The sequence below is a fragment of the Bacillus rossius genome, chromosome 12, assembly GCF_032445375.1.
Source record: "Bacillus rossius redtenbacheri isolate Brsri chromosome 12, Brsri_v3, whole genome shotgun sequence".
Taxonomy (NCBI): domain Eukaryota; kingdom Metazoa; phylum Arthropoda; class Insecta; order Phasmatodea; family Bacillidae; genus Bacillus; species Bacillus rossius.
Genome location: NC_086339.1, coordinates 1,256,201 through 1,282,668, shown reverse-complemented (window position 1 = coordinate 1,282,668; position 26,468 = coordinate 1,256,201). Strand labels below are relative to the sequence as shown.

The window sequence follows — 26,468 nt, the reverse complement described above, 5'->3', positions numbered from 1 at the left end:
ACAGGCTAGTCTGCGAACCATTATACGCTTGAAACACGTTTTCTTTTTGATCATGGATATACACACCTGTATTTCAAAGGTAAATTTTGACTGTTGGTCAAATTTCAACCCATTTTGTTAGTGTTTATCTCGATTTAAATAAATAAAAAATTACTTCAGCTACATCCATGCCAATTATTTTCATGATTTAGGAAATTATAAGCTATTTCCAAACGAATGTTACGTCTTTCGTGATCTCCCTACACCTACAGTTATAGTATGTATAAGCGTTGTTTGGGTATTATTTATGGTCATTAATTTGTATTTTTTCTTGTAACCGGTGAATAATTTCTAATTTTTTTTTGGGGGGGGGGGGGGATTTACGTCATTTTAGCGTCCTATATTCTGGCGTGTTTCCCTCACAGAATAATCTTATCCATCATTTGTTTTCTCTTCGCTTCTCTCCTACCATCCACTTATACTACCACTGCCATTTTGATTAAGCTCCGTCATATTCAATTTTATGTTCCCTCTTTGTTACTATAATTTCAGACGGCTGCTCGCGTTTTCACTTTCCACTGCGCCTCTTCGCTTCTCGCTTTGCCATTTCTCTGCTTTCTTGCCACTACCAAGTCATTTGCATACCCTCTAGGGTTTTTTTTTTTTTTTTTTACTTGTACTCGCTTCAAAGTATAATTTTAGTAGAATCAAGTTCCAGTCTAACTGTTAGTATTTTTTTTTATTTTCTTTGTGATGCATTGACCCAGTATGAAGTTAATAACGGGTTGTCTTTTTATTTCAATGTTAAAATTATCAAAATTTTCTTCTTGATATGTTCAAGTTTTTTTGACAACGGTTTTTTACATGCTTGTATTGTTAAATATGTAAAAAGTGCTGTTTGTAGTTCCTTTAATTCTCCTGATATATTCTGCGTACTGATCACATTTTCCAGATCAAAAAATATGCCGAAAGTAAGCATCACTCCTTTTTTTCTCCATACTAGAACTAATAAAGAAAACTTGAGTACTTCTCCTATTTGATTTTACTTTAGTACTCGTGTGTTAAGATGAAACAGATTTGCCCAGATATTTTTGACGTGATAACGTCTTATAAAACGATAACGCCGGCTGCACGCACGAAAAAGCATGGCTCATTGTCAAGTTCCGCCTGAGCCGAGCGTGCAAGAACCGGCCAACCACCGTGCGAGAAAATCTACTATAATATCAAACAGGTTAAGGCGGGCTTTTTAAAAGCAGCAATTTAAATTTTTTTTATTTATTTTTCCAATTTCATCATTTCAAATTAACAATTTATTAGCATTGATTTGATTTAGTTTTTTTTCTATAGCTAATAGTTCGTGTTTATATTTAAACAAATTATTTAAGTAAATTAAATTTGCAAAAACTGTAAATAATATTTGAAAATTAAAAAAGTATGCAATTTTTCACAATGTTTTCTTATGACGTTATCATGTAAAATTATCGTCCGTAAACCGACTTTACAGACAACCCCCTTTTTTTTATAGCTATCTTTATTGAGGAAGTGATCTCGTCTGTGCACGAGTGCGCCAGAGAAAGCCACGCAAGCAGCCAAGTGGGGGGTGGCGATCCACCCCAGGAGTGTAGGGTCGCTTTCCGCTTGGTCTGCAGTCGAGGGATCGAGAGTAGATTAATCGAGACGGACGCGAACAAGGGGAGGCTCGGATTCAAAGACGCGCGCTTCATCGCGATGACGTCTCGAGAGGTCGTTAGGCCCGGAGGGTCGGAGGGTCGGAGGGTCGGAGGGTCGGAGGGTCGGAGGGTCGGAGGGTCGGAGGGTCGGAGGGTCGGAGGGTCGGAGGCCCGGAGGGTCGGAGGGTCGGAGGGTCGGAGGGTCGGAGGGTCGGAGGGTCGGAGGGTCGGAGGGTCGGAGGCCCGGAGGGTCGGAGGGTCGGAGGGTCGGAGGGTCGGAGGGTCGGAGGGTCGGAGGGTCGGAGGGTCGGAGGGTCGGAGGGTCGGAGGGTCGGAGGCCCGGAGGGTCGGAGGGTCGGAGGGTCGGAGGGTCGGAGGGTCGGAGGGTCGGAGGGTCGGAGGGTCGGAGGGTCGGAGGGTCGGAGGGTCGGAGGGTCGGAGGGTCGGAGGGTCGGAGGGTCGGAGGCCCGGAGGGTCGGAGGGTCGGAGGGTCGGAGGGTCGGAGGGTCGGAGGGTCGGAGGGTCGGAGGGTCGGAGGGTCGGAGGGTCGGAGGGTCGGAGGGTCGGAGGCCCGGAGGGTCGGAGGGTCGGAGGGTCGGAGGGTCGGAGGGTCGGAGGGTCGGAGGGTCGGAGGGTCGGAGGGTCGGAGGGTCGGAGGGTCGGAGGGTCGGAGGGTCGGAGGGTCGGAGGCCCGGAGGGTCGGAGGGTCGGAGGGTCGGAGGGTCGGAGGGTCGGAGGCCCGGAGGGTCGGAGGGTCGGAGGGTCGGAGGGTCGGAGGGTCGGAGGGTCGGAGGGTCGGAGGGTCGGAGGGTCGGAGGGTCGGAGGGTCGGAGGCCCGGAGGGTCGGAGGGTCGGAGGGTCGGAGGGTCGGAGGGTCGGAGGGTCGGAGGGTCGGAGGGTCGGAGGGTCGGAGGGTCGGAGGCCCGGAGGGTCGGAGGGTCGGAGGGTCGGAGGGTCGGAGGGTCGGAGGGTCGGAGGGTCGGAGGGTCGGAGGGTCGGAGGGTCGGAGGCCCGGAGGGTCGGAGGGTCGGAGGGTCGGAGGGTCGGAGGGTCGGAGGGTCGGAGGGTCGGAGGGACGGAGGGTCGGAGGGTCGGAGGGTCGGAGGCCCGGAGGGTCGGAGGGTCGGAGGGTCGGAGGGTCGGAGGGTCGGAGGGTCGGAGGGTCGGAGGGTCGGAGGGTCGGAGGGTCGGAGGGTCGGAGGGTCGGAGGGTCGGAGGGTCGGAGGGTCGGAGGGTCGGAGGGTCGGGCACGAGGGCACGTAGCAGCGGCGTCGAGCACGAGGACGTCCGGCCCTCGGCGCCGGCGGGGTCCCTCGCAGGACGAGGTCCTTCCAGCGCCCCGGGTCCCCGAGGACTCTCCAGAGCAGCCTTCACCCTCGTCCTGCCGCGAGCCTCGCTTACACTGGCTAGCCCACCAGCCTCTAGTCCTGCCGTGAGCCTCGCTTACACTGGCTGGCTCACCGGCCTCTAGAGCCTCGCTTACACTGGCCGGCCCACCGGCCTCTAGAGCCTCGCTTACACTGGCTAGCCCACCAGCCTCTAGAGCCTCGCTTACACTGGCTAGCCCACCAGCCTCTAGAGCCTCGCTTACACTGGCTAGCCCACCAGCCTCTAGTCCTGCCGTGAGCCTCGCTTACACTGGCTAGCCCACCAGCCTCTAGAGCCTCGCTTACACTGGCTAGCCCACCAGCCTCTAGTCCTGCCGCGAGCCTCGCTTACACTGGCTAGCCCACCAGCCTCTAGAGCCTCGCTTACACTGGCTAGCCCACCAGCCTCTAGAGCCTTGCTTACACTGGCTAGCCCACCAGCCTCTAGAGCCTTGCTTACACTGGCTAGCCCACCAGCCTCTAGTCCTGCCGTGAGCCTCGCTTACACTGGCTGGCCCACCGGCCTCTAGAGCCTCGCTTACACTGGCTAGCCCACCAGCCTCTAGAGCCTCGCTTACACTGGCTAGCCCACCAGCCTCTAGTCCTGCCGCGAGCCTCGCTTACACTGGCTAGCCCACCAGCCTCTAGTCCTGCCGCGAGCCTCGCTTACACTGGCTAGCCCACCAGCCTCTAGAGCCTCGCTTACACTGGCTAGCCCACCAGCCTCTAGAGCCTTGCTTACACTGGCTAGCCCACCAGCCTCTAGAGCCTTGCTTACACTGGCTAGCCCACCAGCCTCTAGTCCTGCCGTGAGCCTCGCTTACACTGGCTGGCCCACCGGCCTCTAGAGCCTCGCTTACACTGGCTAGCCCACCGGCCTCTAGAGCCTCGCTTACACTGGCTAGCCCACCAGCCTCTAGAGCCTCGCTTACACTGGCTAGCCCACCAGCCTCTAGTCCTGCCGTGAGCCTCGCTTACACTGGCTGGCCCACCGGCCTCTAGAGCCTCGCTTACACTGGCTAGCCCACCAGCCTCTAGAGCCTCGCTTACACTGGCTAGCCCACCAGCCTCTAGTCCTGCCGCGAGCCTCGCTTACACTGGCTAGCCCACCAGCCTCTAGTCCTGCCGCGAGCCTCGCTTACACTGGCTAGCCCACCAGCCTCTAGAGCCTCGCTTACACTGGCTAGCCCACCAGCCTCTAGAGCCTTGCTTACACTGGCTAGCCCACCAGCCTCTAGAGCCTTGCTTACACTGGCTAGCCCACCAGCCTCTAGTCCTGCCGTGAGCCTCGCTTACACTGGCTGGCCCACCGGCCTCTAGAGCCTCGCTTACACTGGCTAGCCCACCGGCCTCTAGAGCCTCGCTTACACTGGCTAGCCCACCAGCCTCTAGAGCCTCGCTTACACTGGCTAGCCCACCAGCCTCTAGAGCCTTGCTTACACTGGCTAGCCCACCAGCCTCTAGAGCCTCGCTTACACTGGCCGGCCCACCGGCCTCTAGAGCCTCGCTTACACTGGCTAGCCCACCAGCCTCTAGAGCCTCGCTTACACTGGCTAGCCCACCAGCCTCTAGAGCCTCGCTTACACTGGCTAGCCCACCAGCCTCTAGAGCCTCGCTTACACTGGCTAGCCCACCAGCCTCTAGTCCTGCCGCGAGCCTCGCTTACACTGGCTAGCCCACCAGCCTCTAGAGCCTCGCTTACACTGGCTAGCCCACCAGCCTCTAGAGCCTTGCTTACACTGGCTAGCCCACCAGCCTCTAGAGCCTCGCTTACACTGGCTAGCCCACCAGCCTCTAGAGCCTCGCTTACACTGGCTAGCCCACCAGCCTCTAGAGCCTCGCTTACACTGGCTAGCCCACCAGCCTCTAGTCCTGCCGCGAGCCTCGCTTACACTGGCTAGCCCACCAGCCTCTAGAGCCTCGCTTACACTGGCTAGCCCACCAGCCTCTAGAGCCTCGCTTACACTGGCTAGCCCACCAGCCTCTAGAGCCTTGCTTACATTGGCTAGCCCACCAGCCTCTAGAGCCTTGCTTACACTGGCTAGCCCACCAGCCTCTAGAGCCTTGCTTACACTGGCTAGCCCACCAGCCTCTAGAGCCTCGCTTACACTGGCTAGCCCACCAGCCTCTAGTCCTGCCGCGAGCCTCGCTTACACTGGCTAGCCCACCAGCCTCTAGAGACTCGCTTACACTGGCTAGCCCACCAGCCTCTAGAGCCTTGCTTACACTGGCTAGCCCACCAGCCTCTAGAGCCTCGCTTACACTGGCTAGCCCACCAGCCTCTAGAGCCTCGCTTACACTGGCTAGCCCACCAGCCTCTAGAGCCTCGCTTACACTGGCTAGCCCACCAGCCTCTAGTCCTGCCGCGAGCCTCGCTTACACTGGCTAGCCCACCAGCCTCTAGAGCCTCGCTTACACTGGCTAGCCCACCAGCCTCTAGAGCCTTGCTTACACTGGCTAGCCCACCAGCCTCTAGAGCCTTGCTTACACTGGCTAGCCCACCAGCCTCTAGTCCTGCCGTGAGCCTCGCTTACACTGGCTGGCCCACCGGCCTCTAGAGCCTCGCTTACACTGGCTAGCCCACCGGCCTCTAGAGCCTCGCTTACACTGGCTAGCCCACCAGCCTCTAGAGCCTCGCTTACACTGGCTAGCCCACCAGCCTCTAGAGCCTTGCTTACACTGGCTAGCCCACCAGCCTCTAGAGCCTCGCTTACACTGGCCGGCCCACCGGCCTCTAGAGCCTCGCTTACACTGGCTAGCCCACCAGCCTCTAGAGCCTCGCTTACACTGGCTAGCCCACCAGCCTCTAGAGCCTTGCTTACACTGGCTAGCCCACCAGCCTCTAGAGCCTTGCTTACACTGGCTAGCCCACCAGCCTCTAGTCCTGCCGTGAGCCTCGCTTACACTGGCTGGCCCACCGGCCTCTAGAGCCTCGCTTACACTGGCTAGCCCACCGGCCTCTAGAGCCTCGCTTACACTGGCTAGCCCACCAGCCTCTAGAGCCTCGCTTACACTGGCTAGCCCACCAGCCTCTAGAGCCTTGCTTACACTGGCTAGCCCACCAGCCTCTAGAGCCTCGCTTACACTGGCCGGCCCACCGGCCTCTAGAGCCTCGCTTACACTGGCTAGCCCACCAGCCTCTAGAGCCTTGCTTACACTGGCTAGCCCACCAGCCTCTAGAGCCTCGCTTACACTGGCTAGCCCACCAGCCTCTAGAGCCTCGCTTACACTGGCTAGCCCACCAGCCTCTAGAGCCTCGCTTACACTGGCTAGCCCACCAGCCTCTAGAGCCTCGCTTACACTGGCTAGCCCACCAGCCTCTAGAGCCTCGCTTACACTGGCTAGCCCACCAGCCTCTAGAGCCTCGCTTACACTGGCTAGCCCACCAGCCTCTAGAGCCTCGCTTACACTGGCTAGCCCACCAGCCTCTAGAGCCTCGCTTACACTGGCTAGCCCACCAGCCTCTAGAGCCTTGCTTACACTGGCTAGCCCACCAGCCTCTAGAGCCTCGCTTACACTGGCTAGCCCACCAGCCTCTAGAGCCTCGCTTACACTGGCTAGCCCACCAGCCTCTAGAGCCTTGCTTACACTGGCTAGCCCACCAGCCTCTAGAGCCTCGCTTACACTGGCTAGCCCACCAGCCTCTAGAGCCTTGCTTACACTGGCTAGCCCACCAGCCTCTAGAGCCTCGCTTACACTGGCTAGCCCACCAGCCTCTAGAGCCTCGCTTACACTGGCTAGCCCACCAGCCTCTAGAGCCTCGCTTACACTGGCTAGCCCACCAGCCTCTAGAGCCTTGCTTACACTGGCTAGCCCACCAGCCTCTAGAGCCTCGCTTACACTGGCTAGCCCACCAGCCTCTAGAGCCTCGCTTACACTGGCTAGCCCACCAGCCTCTAGAGCCTCGCTTACACTGGCTAGCCCACCAGCCTCTAGAGCCTCGCTTACACTGGCTAGCCCACCAGCCTCTAGAGCCTTGCTTACACTGGCTAGCCCACCAGCCTCTAGAGCCTCGCTTACACTGGCTAGCCCACCAGCCTCTAGAGCCTTGCTTACACTGGCTAGCCCACCAGCCTCTAGAGCTTCGCTTACACTGGCTAGCCCACCAGCCTCTAGAGCCTTGCTTACACTGGCTAGCCCACCAGCCTCTAGAGCCTCGCTTACACTGGCTAGCCCACCAGCCTCTAGAGCCTCGCTTACACTGGCCGGCCCACCGGCCTCTAGAGCCTCGCTTACACTGGCTAGCCCACCAGCCTCTAGAGCCTTGCTTACACTGGCTAGCCCACCAGCCTCTAGAGCCTCGCTTACACTGGCTAGCCCACCAGCCTCTAGAGCCTCGCTTACACTGGCTAGCCCACCAGCCTCTAGAGCCTCGCTTACACTGGCTAGCCCACCAGCCTCTAGAGCCTCGCTTACACTGGCTAGCCCACCAGCCTCTCGCCTGGCAGTGCGAGACTATCTCGGAGCTCATTCATTGCGGCCATCTGTAAAGCTCCATAAACTTATTTGTTGCAAACAATAAAATATAAATTACTATCAATTTACTATGAATTCAAGTTTTTCCTAAACAGATATAACATATTCCATGGTTTCATGGCACATATCGAAACATTTTTTTAATGTTATGTGTTTTAAAAATTATTATACAATTGTAACTGGCCTTGTTTTTTAAAAGGTTATAAATATATAATTATCTTTGGATTTTTAAATAAAATAAGAAGGATAATTGAAAACATCACAATGCAAAAATAAAAACACAATGTTTTCACACGAATTCTCTTTTGAACATGTACTCGTCCTTCTTAATCCACAGTCGTTGCTTCAGTGACAACACCCTCACACCACGCCAACGAGTTTCTAGTAACTCGCCCATGTGTTTCCAACCACGTGCGAATAAGACAGGTTCCATCTCAATTGAATAACACTCTGCGTTATTTTTCATAAAATAATGTTAATACTATTTAAGATATGGTTACGATTTTATTCCACACAAATATGAAACTGATATTCTTTAAAAATGGTTAGTTTTATTCATTGACACTAATTTTTAAAAAATTATAATATCAAAATTTGCACGTTTTTAAAGGTAATTAAAAATTGACTTTTTGAATAGCGGATTAGGTTGTATGTTTCTAAACAAAATCATGTCAAAATCACGAGTATGGTCACAGCATATATATATATATTTTTTTTTAAGCTAAGAAAGATATTGTTTTGTTTTGCACGAGACTCCGCGTAGCCAATTGTCCAATGACCTGGACTCTGTGAATCACTCCTAAGTTACGTTTTATCTTTGTTGGAGCGCAATTCCCCATGTATCGTGGCTCAAATGCACGAGATGTATCCCACCTTGTCACGGCGTGATGTAGTTTCCGAGTTGGTGCTTGGTGAGCAATTTCCGTCTGCGGCTGAGCACCGCCTGGCAGCCCAGTGAGGCCCCCGCAGCGAGCGACCAAGTTGTTTACTGTTCGGAACAAAAACACATTTATAAAGTTTCTTGAGCTTGTATTTCCTACGTTAAAGTGAAGCTTTACGAGACAGTGTTATGAGAATGTATAAGAACGTGGCAAGTACACGAGTGTACGAGTGTGAAACTATGCAGATGCGAGTGCGCAGATATGCAAGTGACTGTAATAGACATGCCATCGAGCGCTCCCCACTCTGGTAATGTCATTTCCCGAAATGTTATTTCTTTAGTACTACTTGCTCCTAGTACGTCCACTTGGTCCAGTGGTTAGCGTGTCTGGTTGGTGGACCAAGGGACCCGGGTTCGAGTCCGGGTTGGGGAGGGGATTTACAAACCTTCTCCCTGGGTTCAAGACTGGGTGTTTGTGATGTACCTTTCACCTTTATCCCACGGTAGGCAGTGGCAAACCACCGCGGAATCATCCTGCCTCTGCAAGCATAGTGACGTTACGGCTGTAATCACCGTGGTGATGTTCAAACTTGACATCCAGCGATGGGCTTAAACGACTACCTAATCATCATGATCACTCACCCCTAAAAAACTGCTAAGTTCAAATGTTTGTAACCTAACATAACCAAACGTACACGCTAATTAACAGTATATTTTAAAAGTATATAACCTACCCCAACCATTCGTTCACACTAATTTACAAAACTATGGAAGCTAACCTTACCAACCGTTCACACGATTTAACTGGGCTCATAACATGATAAAAAATTTTCTGGGCATGTTTACTGTACAAACCATTCACTCAGTTATACTTGTATTATTCTTCCGGTAGTTGCACGTTGCTAACAGCAACATCCTCAAAGTACATACACCTGCTGGCATGCATTAATTTAAAACGACTGGCATCTGTGTTGCTGGCATAAAGAAGTATTTCTTCAAAATATTCACACTTGTAGTAAACATGGCTACGAAAATCCTGCAGAGTTTTACATTTGTCTTTCTCTCTACTTTATTCGTTGTTTTCTCCCCCCCCCCCCCCTTTTACAAGTTGTTTTCAAACCCCTTTTAGTCCTTTACTTATGTTACCTATGTTACATTTACTCACTTCCGTTAGGTACCCTGACATGACTTCATCTCTCAACTTACCTTACCGTGCTGTAAATAAGTTTCACCTCACTTCTTGTCACGAGTCGTGATCATGACTGTGCTCAGTTTGAACAGTCACTTGTGAGAGTTAGTTGCGCGCGCTGCCGCTTGGAGCGCTGAGCCCCGCCCGTAGTTGTCAGAGAGTGCAAGTTGCCGGTGTGTGTGTACTTCTCTATGGCGAGGATGTCGGAGGCGGCGGTAATTCGTGTTCTGGAGGAAGCGGGACCGGGACGGAGAAGTGGTTAGTCTTGCTCCTGAATGCTCTTTGCTCCCCGCGGCTTGCTCGTGTTTGAGGAAGGGAAGTGAGGGGGTAACAGGATTTACACGGTGTCCTGCGCTGGTTTGTGGGAGGGGGGAGGAAGGAAGGACGCCGACACGAGAAGGCAGACACCCCGTTATCGCGGCAAGAGGCGAGTTGGCACCGGCTCCTCCCTCGTCAAAGTGATCAAGAATTTTAATTAGCGACGCCTCTGCCCCTCCGGAGGGAGCTTTATCGGCGACGCCCGCAGAGTTTCTGGCCCGGGGGGGGGGGGGGGTGGAGCTGGTCCGAGCTCTTTACGAGCCGGGTTCAAGGGTCGTATGCGAGCTGCCGTGAGGCAATCGAGCCCGACCCTCCGCCTAACAGCCTCCCCCCCCCCCCCTTCTCCCACGCTAATCGGGCAGTTCTGAGAGAGCGGCTTCGCTGAGGTGTTGCGATCTCTTCAGGCCGGCCAATCCTCCTCTTCGAGTTGTTTTTCAACCACTTTTAGCCGCTGAGTCAACTTGCGTGCGGCGAGAAAATTCGGGAAAATTCAACAAATCAAACCGTCTGCAGTTTATAACCCGACAAAAATAAAATTGTTGTTTGAAAATTGGTTTTTATTGTTTACTCCCGTCAATCGTCGTCCAATGTTATAATATATAAGAAATGTTTAAGTATACAAGAGGAGACACGTAAAATAAATTGTGTTTAAGATTAAAGTTTTTTTTATAGATTGTTAAAAATTTTAACTATAAGTTTCTTTAAAGTGATATTATGATACTCTGAAAACAACACAATAGTCATTAACATATGTATATAATGTTGTCATACCATCGTAAATAAAATGCTCAATTATAAAATTATATTACAAATATGTATGTGAGAAACATGTATTTTTCTGCATATGAAGATTTGTGGTGTATTTCTTAGTTTGATATGAATTTTAGAAAATCCCTTGAATATCGATGGCTCTCTATGAGCACAAACGTGCAACAAAAACCTCGCCTTTACGTAAATAAATATAAAAAAATTCCTTTGCGGCGGATTAACCGATGTAGAAATACTTTGACTTTTATGTTACTGTAGTTGTAGCTGTAGCTATAGCCGTATCTAAATTCCCGGGTGCACTTAAATATGATTTTAATTACAAAATAATAAAATGATAAATAAAAAGTGCGCGTGTACCAGCTACTGTTCCCTTGTGATTAGCGGCCGTCTGCAAGAGACGTCATTGCCATGTTTGACCGAGACATTCAGGACGCATTCGCTTCCGCACTGTGTGGCTGTGCCAAGTAACATTACCTGAAATAAACCCCGACAAGCACGAAACACAGACAATGCTACACAGTTGTAACACACATCTGGTCTGGAAATCTTTACGCGAAAAATTACGTAGCCTTGAATATTGTTTAATTTTCAAGCAATCGTCGTCAACCCAAACTTCTTGTGTTTTATCGTGACTTAAAACTACTTCAAATAGACGATGAAAACGGACAGCAATGACAGCCGAGTATCGCCGAGTATCGCCGAGCGAGTTCGGACGCGAGCGAGTAGCTCGCGAACTCGTCCAGGGTAATTCCTTCCACTCCCCCCCCCCCCCTTCCCAACCCCTTTCCCAGCAGATCAACTCACGGCAAAAAAAAATTGTAGCGTTTCTTCCACTCTCGTGGAACCGGACACTCTTCTGGTGGGGAGGGGGAAATCACCGCCCTTTCGTTTGTTATTGTTTTTTAACATCCCGGGACGCAGGCACTTCAGGATGTTATTCAACCATCCTCAAATGAACACAGGCATGGCGGTCTGTAATTACGTGCCCGTCGGGCCATCAAGACCAGCCGCCGCAGTCTTCCGCGGGGTGGGATGCCGAGAGGGGGGGAAAGGGGAATTGGGAAATGCGCCACACTCTACAATGAGTGTTTTTTTACATTCGGGCGTATTTCTGTAGGGAAGCCTTCTTTTCACAGACGAGAGAGCCTAACGCCCGATCGTGCATCTTCGGTTTTTTTTTTTTTTTCATTGTAAATAAATATGGCGGTGTTGATAAAAGGGTACTAATGGTCAATTAGGTTAGGTTAGCTACATTATAAATACTTTAAAATAAAACATTGTGGACGGTTGATTCGGTTAGGATACCTACATTAAAGATACTGTGAAATCATGTAAACTTAGGGAACTTCGGCTATGGTTCTCTCGTCTGTGAAATTAAGGCTTCCCATTTCTGTAGGCGCTATTTTCCCCTTCGACCTGCGGCCACAAAGACTGTATATAAAAATAACATTAATTCAGCTACTGAATGGCTGGGTGACGAAGAGGGGGGAGGGGGGGCTTGTAACGGGTGGGTCACGGCCTGAATGGCTCCACCAGGTGGTGCTAATTACCCGGCCGATGTGGTGTCAAGTTGGGTGAACCACCTTTTCTTCTTTTTTTTTTTTACCTCCTCGGGAAACTTTTCTTTAACGGCGCTTGAACGACTATTCCTGAAATACAAGAAAAACACAAAACTCATTTATATATATTTATTTATATGTATATATAAAGGAAAGAAATTAGTTAAATGTTGTTGACGAAATTCGAAAAGATCGCCTCGTGCCTTGGTGGCATAGCTATTTCAACGCCACTTCAGTGTGTATTGTTTTGTGCTTCTGGCCGTGCGGTAGACGCCGAGGCCGGTACCCCGGCGCGGCGCGTTAAGGCCCTGTCACACGCTTCCAACACCTTCCAATATGTCGTATAAAATAAAGTTGGAGGATTATGACGTCACTGAAATCGTCACAAGCACAGCCATGTTTGTTTGACAAGTTGGTTGACTTGACTTCCCGTCAAATATATTGTATGTTGGATGCAATGGGCCAATCAAAATCGTGCCTAGCGAAAACGGAAATGACATCCGATTCTTTAAAATGGTGAAGAGCACGTGGATGATTAAAGAGGTTGTAAAAGTAAAATTAATAAAATAACGTTAATGCGAATGTCGTTTGCGAAAACATTTTAGTGTAGAAATGAAATAATGCTTCTATAACTTAAAAAAAAATCACTGATCATGTTTTTCATCCGGTAAAGAATATTATTTTTTATTTAAATTTATACATTTTCAAAAAAAAATAATGCTCAAATCTTATAATAATAGTAAAAATTCCATTCAGCACAGTTTAATTTCAAAATTGAGATTAAAATAGAACTTGAGATAACAGACGAAAAATAAACTTGATAGAGTGACATGATTTAAAACGTATTTGAGGTTATATTTGACGGAGAGAGTCGGAAGCCATGTCCAACTCTATTGGCATACATATTGAGAGTGTGGCAGGGCCTTAAGGGCGGGTGTTGAGCGAGCCTACACATGCACAGCGGGGCATTGTCCGCGGGGTAATCGGCCCCTGCACATGCCCGGGGAAGGGGGGGGGGCGGCCATACGAGATGCAAATTAACGCTTGGAGCACCGCCGCCCGGCTCGCAACTGGCTCCGTGATGCATTGCCTTCTGGGGGGGGGGGGGTTGTTTGCCTGCTCACACCTTCTCGCGTACAGGCCCGCCATCTTGGGAGCCTTACCAGCACCGAGCAGGCCGCGCGCGACTGTGGTGTAATGTCGGCTGTGTTGGTGTTGGTAGTAAAATAAATTAGAATTTAGTTACATTTGTTTTTTAAGTGTTGCAAGACATCTCTCTCCTGTAGTGTGATAGTCAGCTGTTTGAATATTGTTTGTTTTTTTGTAATATTGTAAATCCTGAATCGTATTTATGACGGCTGCAAAAAATATATATATATATTTTCTGTGAACTTCATCTGGCTGCAGAATTGCATAAAATGAAACAAAATAACGACTTTTACATCTGAATCTCTTTGCAGTCTGCACAACCTTCTCCGTTTTCTTTTTTCCAACGATACTCATGTATTTCAAAGCACGATTTCTGTTATGTTATAGCTTTATTTAATACAAAGCAAGCGGAAATAAATCGATACACAGAACATTTAGAGAAAGAAAGAAGCTTTCTGTTACAGAAGTATTTTTTTCTGCAATATTGTTTATTTAATAATAAACTATATGACTATTTTCATTTCGCTTCTTGGTTCTATTGGTGTGCAATTTTCATTTCAATATCATATTCCACATATGTTACTTGCATGACAGGAAGGTAGTATAGGTTTGTTAGATAGGTAAGGGGGGGAGAGGATATCCTTTATTTTCACGTTTAGGTAGTTGCAGTCGAGCGTAATTGACCCATGTCTGGAGTCGTTTGAAGTACATTCAAATCCCGGATGGGGTTACCTTACTACGAATAAATGTGTATATATATATATATATATATATATATATATATATATATATATATATATATATATATATGCCAACTAAAAGTTCTGGTAGTAGCGTAGGCCGGCGTCGCCGCTTTTACACAAATTGGCCGTCTTTCTGGAATGAACTGGAGTGGTTGTGACATGTCGCGTCATCCCGGGCCGATCCGACGCTCGAAGCATCCAGAACAGCGGCTGTTATTCACGCCACTCCACGCGGTGGCTTCTGAAAGCCCGCATAGTTCCCAGGCCATTCAGGGATATATGACAGCACAGGGTGAAGGAGGGAGGAGGAACAGGGGGTGGCGAGGCCGGGCCGCCATAATCCCCAAAGGTATGCATGCATGACGTCAGTGGCACCAGGCAAGGTACCTGTTACGTGCTGTGGCCTTGCCTCCCACTTCACAACAATATTTTAATGGCTCCATTTGCCATCAAGTTAGTGAACTATATATACTAACTGCTTGATTATGTGAATTTAATGTTATTTCATCCCCTGCCGTGCATATTTTGTCCGATTTAAAACAATTTCATGGGCATACACCATTGCTGTTTTATATCAGATGTCATAAGCAATGGTGTATATCCATGAAATATTTTTTAAAACAATCTTGCCCGTGGCATGAATATTTCCAATGACATATTTAGTCTAGTCAACGAACAACTAAAATGCAATCTTTGGCGCGTGTGAGTACCAGTTTGATCGACCTCTAGTCTGGTGTGAACACATGTTTGTCTGGAGTTCTTCAGCCCCGTGAGGGGATTCGTGTTTGAGTAGCCTGCCCGTGTCGCAGGGAGCGAACGGCAGGTTTTTGTGAAGGGGAGGTTTAGTATAAACATTATATCTGTAGCCCACTAAGGATTACAATAACCCTTCCAAAATAATCTCCCTGTAACCTTGTTTGATTTATGCTGTCTTAGCTTGTGTTTTCGACGAAACAACGTCTAATAAATCGATGAACGCCGGCTGCACGCACGAAAAAGTGTCTCGTTACGCACATGGTTTATTACGCTGTGTCCCGTTACGCTCATTGTTCCGTTACGCTGTCGGCGAGTGCAGTAATAATAGGTTATGTTACAATTGACTAAAAAATTATGGTGATTCATATAATTGATGATAGTGTACTGATACACAGTACAGAGTAATGTTTTTTTTTGTTTACGTTTTTCACCGCCTCAACTGCGTGTGCGATATTTGTTTATGTATATGTTGGTACTCTATGCCGGCATTTATTTTCGTGCGTTGCCGTGACAACTACCAATATAAACAGTCGCCGCGGCTAGGACGCCCAGAGACAACAATTAACATTAAAACGTGTGCTACGACGGATATTAAATAAGAGTACGTCTGGAAATAATAATTTTCATTCGTGAATTAAGTTATTCACGATATTTGGCCGGACGTTACGAAGGCCAAGGCTTCTTTTCAGGTATGGCTACATCCTAACTTTGAACTTTGAAGTGACGTTATACCGTTTTCCGTTTATTAAAGACGTGTTTTGCCGCTAAAAACATCGTGCATTTGGAAAATTATTATTAAACTAACTTTGTTTCGAGTTGCAAATCCTAATAATTCCTTTTTACACAACTACCAAGTTCAGTAGTCCCGAGTTAAGGAATTTCAAACTCTATCGACTGAGTGAGCTGGCTAAAAGTTACCCTGAAATTTTAAAATTTAATTTTGTTTCGCAAGAATTACGCATCTAAAAACTTTTGATTAATGTGTGTGCATCTTACTGGCAACGTGGAAGCTAGCTATTTGCTTTTGTTTTCAATATTATTGGAGTGTTATGGAAACTTATTACATAATAAAATAATACTTCATTTGTTCTTGTTTGGAGAAACCTATGATTTTCATTGTAGCTAGTGTTAATTACACAAGTCAGAATATCAGAGCACAAATTTTATTTTTGTTATTTATAAGGTTATGTTTACCTAACTATTGGTATATTTATGCTGTGACGTACAGAAAGTGACGCAGCAACGTGTAGTTGTACATGTGTACTTACAATAGTTATTTGATTACAGTTTATTTATATGATAACTGTTCATAATTATATTTAAACTTTATAGCTAAACGCCAGTTTTTTAAATTAATTACAAGTCATCTACACGTGAACGGTTTCGTCGACTGTTTATAAAGTGAAGTGAAAAGTTAATGTGGTTTTCATTGCTTATTGCAACAATTTCGGCAATAAAGGTTAATTATTCTTGAATTTTAAAAATCTGATTACGAGTATAATTTCAAGTATTTATTCTTTTATTATTAAAATAAAAATGATTCAATTTTTATTCATAAAAGTATGCAATCATTTCATCAATGTTTTGTTATGACGTCATGTTAAACTATCGTCCGTAAACCGACTTTACATACAAACAATTTTTTTTAATTCTGGAAGAGAGGGGTCTAAACCCCACGGAGCTTCCCCCCCCCCCTTCCTCCCTCCCAGCTTTCTGGCTGGTGCATTATGCCATTGCCCTGTCTCTCCAGGTAGCTGTGTGACAGGCCAAAAAATGCTTGTTCATTCAAGTAAGATTAGTAATGCCACAATCCTACCACCAGGCCCCATCTTAAAAAGCAGTGTCCCAAATTGTGTCCATGTGACCCATCATGCTTGGTGTGGACAGTGGTCCGAATCACAGTTGGTCAACTTTTAACTTTTTGTCCCAGTCTGTGTCTTTTGGTAGCACTGAAGAAGGATAAGAAGATTCATGATATTTGCCATTTTTTCATTTTTCACAACTCTCACAAGTTAAATGGGTAATTCAAAACTTCTCAATTGAATCTATGACAACAATAAACAACAAAAATTGAAGGAAAAAAAAACACTTATTACATTGTTTATTTATATTTACAGTTCTCTGGTGAATACTTTTTGAGTTCAGTGGATTCGAACATTGCAATTGTTGACTGGACATGTTTTTTTTTTCCGTGCGACACACATTAGGATAAGGACACGGACCGCCCACGGGTTCAGATTGTTGTAGACGGACATTCTCAATAGCTTTAACACGCCCAGCTTGCTGCCAGCTTGTAATACGTTCCCTCCGTCAGTAAGTGTCTAAAGCACTAAATCAGGAATTTTGTTTTAAATTAATGATTTTGGTTTATAGAGAAATGTTTTCGTGAGTGGTGGCCCCGCTGACTCTCGCGTGCTCGCTGTGGCAGGCGACTACTCGCTGGACATCTTCCCCGTGATGCTGGAGGACGACGCGCGCTACCAGTGCCAGGTGGGGCCCGGCCCGCGCGGAGAGCCAGGCATCCGCTCCAAGTTCGCCAACCTCACGGTGCTGGTGCCGCCCGAGCCGCCGCGCATCGTGCAGGGAGACTTCCTGGTCACCACGGAGGACCGCGAGATCGAGCTGGAGTGCGTGTCCATGGCGGGCAAGCCCGCTGCCGAGGTGAGCCCCTGCCGGGCCTGGTCTATTAGGTCTCCCACTGCTTTTCTTAAAACATTGGTAAAAAAAAAACAGTGTTGTAGAAAACCTTATTAGTAGGGACCGGAAAAATTCGCGGGTTCAATGACCTCTAGCATGAACTCCATAGTTCTACGTACACTCATTCAAATGTCACCCACTCATTGGCTGCTGTCTTGTGAGACGTCCCAACGTAGCAGTCTGTGATTTGATGCTGCTTTAGTTGAGTTTTTCTCATTGGCCCAAGAGTCATCCGGGTGAGTTGTGAGCCAATAGCAGAGGCAGCACTGAGGTATAACTATTTGGATTCTAGCCTATCGCGAAATGAATCCGCGAATTTTTCCGGTCTCTACTTATTAGTTATGTGATACACAAAGCTCACATTTACAGTTATGGGTACAGTAATGTTTACAGTCTTTAAATTTTTTTTTGTTTAATTGTGGAAGTTGAAAATTTGTGCTTTAAATTACTAAATATTAGGGAGGGAACCCAACAAAATTAGTTGCCCCTGGTCCCTTGCTTTTCCCTCTGCGGCAACGCAACAAACATTTTCTCTTGCTTTGTAAGCAAAGTTTGTAAAATATGAGAACTAAGGGTTTGGCCTGGTAAGCATGGGCAATCTGTGTTGTCGTTTAGGTGAGCCTATAAAACAATTCGTAATGTATTAATAATTATGAACAATAAACAATCATAATGGAGATAAGAAAGAAAATTGTCAAAAGAATCTATTTTTGTATTTTTAATTATTCTTGGTTGCAAGTTAACATAAAAAGATAATTTTTAATTTTCATAAAAGTGAACATTCAACATAATTTCTATTGTATCAATGTTCACATTTAATATTCCTGTACAAATAGATTAAAAAATTAAATTGTCATTAATTACAAAGATTGGTATGATAAAAAGTATGCCCACTATTTTAAAAAATGTTTTCTTTTGCGAGGTTTTGAATTAGATGTTTTAAGTTAGTAGTAATTAAGAAAAAATTTAAAAAAAATTAAAATCTTTTCTTTTGGCAGTTGAAAAATCTCATAACTATTTTCTTTTGGTCTAAAAAAAATGGTATGAATTTCTCATAGGCTCATTTAAAGGGCCAGATGGTTGAAGATACGACTTTGTATCAGGAAAAGAGGCTAATCTGTAATCTCCTATGCTTATCCGGCTATACCCTTAAAGACAATTTACTTGAGAGAGATTCTTTTAGTTTAACTCTCATGTTTTTGTGATTGGCAGACTAGAGCTATTGAGAATCTGTACAAATTTAAGAATGCTCTATGTAGACTTACTTAATAGCAACTTCAGATAACTGCATAGGTAATGAATAATGCAGCACTCAGTTTAGTTTTTTTTTTTTTTTTTGGGGGGGGGGGGTGAGTCCGAGCAAAGCCTTCAGTGAAAAAGTTGAATTATGTATAAAACTTCTAGTCCTAATATGATGTAAGAACAGGATAGAAATTTAAGTGAACCTTTAATAAGAAAAATCACTATCAATTAGTACAAATAAATGTATTTATGTCGCTAGTTTTGTTGCAGAAAGTTAAATTGAATGTAGGCTTTAATAATAATGTAAATGATTTGGTAATTTATAATCTAGAAAATTTTTGATAAGTATGGAGTATATTCTGTATTCAGAGTTGTGGCGTGTGGAACAAGTTCAAATCCAAACACACGTGCTGTCGTCATGATCAGATCCGCCGTGTGTCTCGGAAGGCTGTGATCGACTCTGTTACTGTCCCCAACTCGCAGATAACGTGGATCGACGGCCTCGGGAACGTGATGAACGACGGGCTGGAGTACATAGTGTCCTCGCTGCCCGACGGCCGGCGGTTCAACGCCAAGTCCATACTGAGGCTGACCCCCAAGAAGGAGCACCACAACACGACCTTCACCTGCCAGGCCCAGAACCAGGCCGACCGCACATACCGCAGCGCCAAGCTCCGTCTTGAGGTCGGTTCTTATTCCACCCCAGACACTAACAAATAGTATCTTAATGCCAGGTTCCTTTTTTTTTTTTTTGACATGATAACGTCTTATAAATCGACGAATGCCAGCTGCACGCACGAAAAAAGCATGACTCACTGTCACGTTCCGCCTGAGCCGAGCGTGCAAGAAACGGCCAACCACCGTGCGAGAAAATCTTCTATAATATTAAACAGGTTAAGGCGGGGCTTTTTTAACTAATTGTTCGTGATTGTATTTAAACAAATTATTTAAATTAAATTTGCAAAAACTGTAAAAAAATATTTGAAAATTAAAAAGTATGCAATTTTTCAGCAATGTTTTCTTATGACGTTATAATGTAAAATTATCGTCCGTAAAGCGAATTTATTACAGACAACACCCCTTTTTTTTTATTGACAGCATTATTGAACTCGTGGCCCCCACAAGGGTGGGGCTGGGTGGATCCCTGGGACCAGCCCGGTTATTTTTGAATGTTGAACTATTATAATCTTTTTACTAACTAGAAAAAAAAACATAGAATATTTTATAAATAAAGCTTAGTTTGGACTTTTATAAAATAGTATCCATGATTATACCCTGTATTTTCAGATAACATTCTGAAAAGTGTGTAGGTAAGAAATTTCCATGCAATTATAATGTAGCACGTGACTGTAAAATTTTCTTTGGGGGGGGGTATCGATCCTGGGTCCAGGGCCCGTAATCTGAATGTGGGGGCCATGATTGAATTGCAACAAAACCATTTTCTCTACTCTGACTAAGTCTTCATTCAGTTTTACAGTATTTTTTGGGGGAAAATGAATAGAAAATGGTATTGGACTATAAAATAAAGGATAAAATCAGATTATAATAATATATTGTGTACAGATCTACAGTAACTTACAAAAATAAAGAAAAAAAAATTTTCAAACGGGTTTTATATGACTAGCAAATACTAGATCAGGTTTAACACACATCTAGTTAGACATACATGCAAGCAATTCAATTTCCTTTTCTTTGCAATAGGTACCTACATACCTGAATATAAACCATATCAAAATTATTTAAGTCATAAAGTAATACTGAGTGTTTTGATGAGAGTTGAGGCTATAATAATTACTCAAATGTCATTATTTGTTGCAATAAAGAAGAGGAAAAATGATTTGTTGCAATAAAGTAGAGGAAAAATGAAAGTGTACAAGGTTGATGCTGTAATTTACTTACTTACGTGGCCACCATAGTTGACTTGCCTCTTTTTGGTGCAGACGCGCCAGTTGTATGTACGTGAACATACCGCAGTTGGATATCTTATGATTTTACTTACCCTTTCATATCTTAGTTTTATTTTTAGAGCAATTTGAATGATGTTAAACTATGGAGTATTAAGTGTAAAATATTTATTACGTTTTGTTAATTTTTGAAGTGAAAACTTCTTCAGCAGCGTTGAGCGATTTTTGGTAGGATTAAAACTTGTGGGTTCACGTCACCGACATGCTAGTGACGTGTTGTGCCAGACTGGCGAATCGCAGCGGTCTGTGTACACGTATACGAATACATACACTAATACATTGTATATACTCGACTGTATCATGTGCGTGTTGGACTATTTTTTGGATGGGTAAAATCTTGTGAGTTCGCATCACCGACATGCTATAGTAGCAGTGAGTGAAGTTAATTTGACCACGTTAATACATGACCTAGGTCTGACATCACTGGCTAATCAATTTTTACGTAATTTTTACTTACCACTGACATCTGTTGTGACTAAAAAATGATGTAAGGATAAATGATATAATGTTGACATCGTACTGATATAATACCAAAATCATTTTCTTACGTACATTTGACATAGAAATGATGTCATATTACACATTTTAAAACAAAGTTTTAAGTGTTCACTTCTGTTGACAGTCCCCATGACTGCCCTTTTTTTTTATTTATTTATTTATTTATTTATTTATTTATTTAAAAACCATAGGTACGCTAGAGTACTTACACTTCAGAAACATGTTTAAAGCCAAATATGTTTGTGTTTGCTAATCAATCTGTTTTAGAAAACTATTGTGTTTGTTACGTCTTTTCGTTTTGTCTTGTTTTTGTCTCGTTTCAACTGTTGTGCTGAATTTTTTTTGGGTTCAATATTTTTGTGCTGTCATTTGTGGGGTTTTTTTTTTCGTTCTCTTCGGTTTTTGGAAAACTATTGTGTTTGTTCATCTTTTCGTTTTGCTGTGTTTTTGTCTCGTTTCAACTGTTGTGCTGAATTTTTTTGGGTTCAATATTTTTGTGCTGTCATCATTTGTGGGGTTTTTTTCATTCTGATAGTTCATTTTTCTTTGTTTTTCTTTGTTTGTTGACCATATTCCTGTTATGGAATATTATGTGGTGTTTATATCCTATTGACAAAGGCAATTTTTTTTTATGTTTTTGTAGTTTTCTTCTACAGATATACATGTGCTTAACAATGGCGTATGTCCAAAAGCTTACATCAAGTTTTGCCAATGAAACTTGCACAACTCGAGAACATGTGAGATGAGTGTGGTCGGGGGCTCTCGCAGGTGAAGTACGCGCCCAAGGTCAGCCTGAGCGTGGCGGAGGCCAAGGAGGACCGGCTGGTGGAGGGCCAGGACGTGACGCTGGACTGCCGGGCCGATGCCAACCCGCAGGAGCTGACGTACCGCTGGTACTTGGACGACGAGCCGGTGCCCGGGGACTACACCACGCGCCTGGTGCTGTCCAACGTGTCGCGCCGGTTCCACGACGCCATCGTCAAGTGCGAGGTGCACAACCCGGTGGGCAAGAGCGAGGAGTCGGAGACCCTCGACATCAGCTGTGAGTGGGACACTGTTTTACCAGTAGACGGAATGAATTTTTGGGCTGAGAGTTTGTATAGAGAAGCAAAATTAACCACCAGAAAAAAATTTGAGAAAAACATTTTTTTATGCAATTGCTAAGAACAAAGAAAAAACTTGCAGATATATTTCAAAATATGGTAAATTTTAAATTCATGCCTGCTGGTGCAATTGGATCACAATTCATCATGATGATGTTGAGCCAATGAGCAGCACTGATAAATCAAGGGAATCCCATTCAAGACATCTCAATGAACTCACCTATTTTTTTCAAAACCAACCAATTGCAAAATAGTGGGAGTGGGCCAATAAAATCCTCTATTACCATCAAATTCAAAAAATTCATTATTTGAGGATAAAGATTCAAACAACAGTATTTGAGGAAATAAAGTAAATTAAAAAATTTAACACTGAAAACCACTATAGTTTATTAAGTAAATTTTTCTTCTTCATACCTATCCTGTTACCATTCCCCAAGATATTATAGGTACTTTTAACATGTAACTATATAAATAAAATTACAATATTTATTTATTTTGGAAACTTAGTTTGTGAAACAACCATTTAAGGGTAGAATGTTTCGTTTCAACACTACAGTTAATAAATTAATAATATTCAAGTTGCTCTATGGGATTTGAACTCAAGAAAATTGGGATTTGACCTATCACTACAAAATAGTGGTTGTACGTCGAAGGAAAACAATTTCCAGGTTTCTTGTGACAATCAAATGCTCTGCCCTAAATCGCAACAAGCAACACCCTGCCCATAACTAATATTCCCACATCCTTTGATGATAAGGGTGTCTCAAGTAGTCCCGTGCAAAGTTCCAAATGTCTTATCAAAATACTTGGCCTGCTGCAAAAAAAGAACTCTGCTAAAAATTCGCCAAACAGACACTGAAAAGAAAAATTCCAAAAAAACGTAAGCTTGCTACAGATTTTTCTATTTCTTTTGTTGATGAAGAGCGAGACATACCTCCCAAAGTCAGCCATTAGAACAACATGTTGTGCATCATTCTCTTATTGTACGGCAGGAATGTCCGGCAGAAAATACGAGATCTGGTTCGGCTGCAAGTTTCTTCCGTCCTGCCATTGCAGTTTGTTCGCTGGGAGGTTGTGGACATGTTGAGATGCAGATGGAGCAGAGACAGAATGAATGTTTGGGGGAAATGAGAGTGCCCCGAGGAAACCTGTCAGCTCGTGTGACCCCGCCAGGAATGGAACCCAGTGTCGGCCATGTTCAGGAACGCCGTGTGTGTGTCCCGCAGACGGTCCCCGGTTCCGCGCGAGGCCGCGCAGCCTGCAGGCGGACGCCGGCGACACAGTCACGCTGTCCTGCGACGTGGACGGGAACCCTGCGCCGGAGATCGAGTGGCGGCAGGACACCACCCACAAGGCGAGTGTCGTCGCCCGGACTGCCGGGCTGCCGGGTTGGCCCCTGCCAGCTGAACCGGTCAGTTTTTTGAAAATAATAAAGAAAAAGATACTTACGATGAAACACCAAGCGTCTGGGTAATGTCCAATTGAATACAGTCCTACAAACACAACAAATATTCTCACTGGAGTAAAATTATTTAATTTAAATAATTTAGGGTAACACCCTGATTTCCCACAAATTATTTTGATGCGTAGTGGTTTTTAAAGGAGGCTTATTAAAAAAACTTCAAAAGTTACAAAAAAAGGTCCCTTGTATGTACTGTCCTGTTCTCCACCGTTTTCACGAAGAACTAGTTTTATTAAAATTTAAAGCAGAATACTTCAACGCCAGGCAGGTGTGCGACCCTCAGAACACTCAGTTTGAAACTGCTGCCTAATATCAGGGGCACGGATTGTCAAGTTATGTATACGCAAATGAAGGTTTTCCCAAAAAAAAAAAAAAAAAAAAAAAAAAAACCATAGAACTAATTATTAAACTAAAACTGAAGACATTATTTTAAAGCAGTTAAACGTGAATGCTTAAAAAATTATATGTGTCATCAAACACCACAGGAATGAAATAATGTAGTCACACCTACCTTTATTTGCAAAGAAATATCCTGTCATAAAACATGACACGTTAGTTTACACTGGCAGGATTGAATCGCTAAAGTGCGAGCTAGCGTGGTGGTGTGTGCGCAGGTGGTCGGCACTGCTGCCAACCTCACGCTGAAGGTGGAGGAGGGCACTGCGGGGCGGTACCTGTGCCGCGCCAGCGTGCCGCGCTTCCCGGACGCCCGCGCCGAGGCCACGGTGTACCTGCGCGGCCCGCCCAACATCACCAGCCACGGCGCGCAGCTGGGCGTGCAAGGGGACGGCGCCCGGCTCGAGTGCGTGGCGGCGTCCGTGCCGAGGCCCGACCGCGTGCTGTGGACGCACCGGGGCAGCGAGGTGGGCACGGACGACAAGGACTACACCGTGCTGGAGGAGCCGCTGCCCGGCGGCGTGCGGAGCACGCTGGTGATCCGCGAGTCCCGGGAGCAGCACTTGGGCTCCTACAACTGCAGCGTCTCCAACCCGTACGGCAGCGCCGTCGCCGAGATACATCTCGAGGCTCGGAGTACGTCCCGTCATGTCCCGTCACGTCGCCACACACACACTACTCAGCTTGTTGCAGCAGTAATACTGTCCGTATGAGGGAAAGCATTTGTGTGCTTTCTTGAGATTGGCAGTGTAGTCAAATATTGTGCAATAAATACCGTATTTACTCGCATATAGGTCGCACCCATAATTTGAGGTCTTGAATTTGGTATTTAAGATTCCCCCCATATAGGTTGCACCGGTAATTCATTACCGCGCCGCGCGCGGAGAAAGGTCATTGTACTCGATCAGCTGCTGTTACGGCACGCCTGCTGGCTCTCTTTGTTCACTGAGCTGCGCATGTGCAGTATAACTCACTCAACGCTCCGCCCAGACAAGTGACCTTGCATCAGCAGCCAGCCAATATATGTGAGCTTAGCGGAAAAAAATATAAGCTCCACCTCCCGTGTACCAGTTTTGTCCAGTTCTAATACGACTTTATTGGTATACGCACCAGTTTTCTCGCTGCCGTGACATGTTCAAGTTTACGTCCATCTTGATGTCTTGATACCAATAATTAATTAATTACGATCCCCAGAAATAAATTGTTAGTTTAAAAAATATGCGTCAACTGTACAATACTTCCGAAATTATAAAATACGTATAAAACAGTTACCAAGACTCCACTCATTTTATCTTGTGAAGTTTGTCTCGTACCAGTATTTCGGCTAAGTTGTGACATAAATACAGTATCAGAAATTAACAATCAGCCACGTTCATACATTCGATTCGTGAGTTTACGTTTTTCCCTCGTGCAGTTTAGATTGTCTCCTGCTATAATTACTCTGAATTTTACACGCCTAGGCTTAAATTATTACATGTTTAGAAATAAAAGCAACTTTTCATGTTATAAAATATGTATATTTTGCGATTTAAAATGTTCATTGCCGACTATAAACGTTAAATTTGCCTATACCTTATAAACTTCTTTTTCACATTTTAAAGCAAAATATTGCAAAAAAAAATTCCTCAAAAATTTTTCTTCACATATAGGTCGCACTTCATTTTTTCCCCATCAAATCTGGTAAAATTGCCGCGACCTATATGCGAGTAAATATGGTAATTGGAAGGTGGTAGTTCGGATGGATTGGGATATACGCATAATATATTCCGGTGGCAACATTAACCTTGCAACACAATTTTAAGTCGCCTTCTTATAAAGTTCTGAGATAAATACGTTGTTTGGTTTACAATATTGATGACTTACTACAATCATAAATTGTAATAAGTGTAGATAGAGCAGGTTGTTTAGCAAAACTGTAACTAATGATCAAGCATAAAAAATCAAAGTCGGCTAGCCAACTTTCTACATTTAAGATAAAAATGCTTTTAATCACACGTGCATCTTAAAAGTGTATGTTAAATCTGCTTTTTCTATTTTAGAAACTAAGAAATAAAGAGGGATGTGACAGAATCAATGACATCTTATGTTCGAGTAAATTCAGTACATGTAGTTACTATCTTCATCATATGAGTTTACTCTAAAGATTGGCTCAAAAGCGCTGGCCATTGGAGAGAGATTGAGATATGCAGTCACTTTTAATTGAATCATGATAAAAAACATAATAACTGCTCACTTTTATAGCCTGATGTATC

The 26,468-nt window shown here is 45.3% G+C and overlaps 1 protein-coding gene across 7 annotated transcripts in view; it reads left to right on the top strand.

Moving 5' to 3' along the window:
- LOC134537337 (irregular chiasm C-roughest protein) overlaps positions 1-26,468 on the top strand; it is a 331,140-nt gene that overhangs the window by 299,744 nt on the left and 4,928 nt on the right. For 4 of the 7 annotated variants that reach the window (XM_063377666.1, XM_063377665.1, XM_063377668.1 and 1 more), the window contains exons 5-9: positions 17,283-17,515; positions 19,277-19,477; positions 22,024-22,297; positions 23,585-23,712; positions 24,435-24,852. In XM_063377666.1, the coding sequence (XP_063233736.1) occupies positions 17,283-17,515; positions 19,277-19,477; positions 22,024-22,297; positions 23,585-23,712; positions 24,435-24,852 (1,254 nt within the window). Of the gene's footprint in view, positions 1-15,421; positions 15,544-15,790; positions 15,836-15,945; positions 16,314-17,282; positions 17,516-19,276; positions 19,478-22,023; positions 22,298-23,584; positions 23,713-24,434; positions 24,853-26,468 lie in introns of those variants that run through there. The other 3 variants (XM_063377669.1, XM_063377671.1, XM_063377670.1) reach the window with 3 other exon arrangements.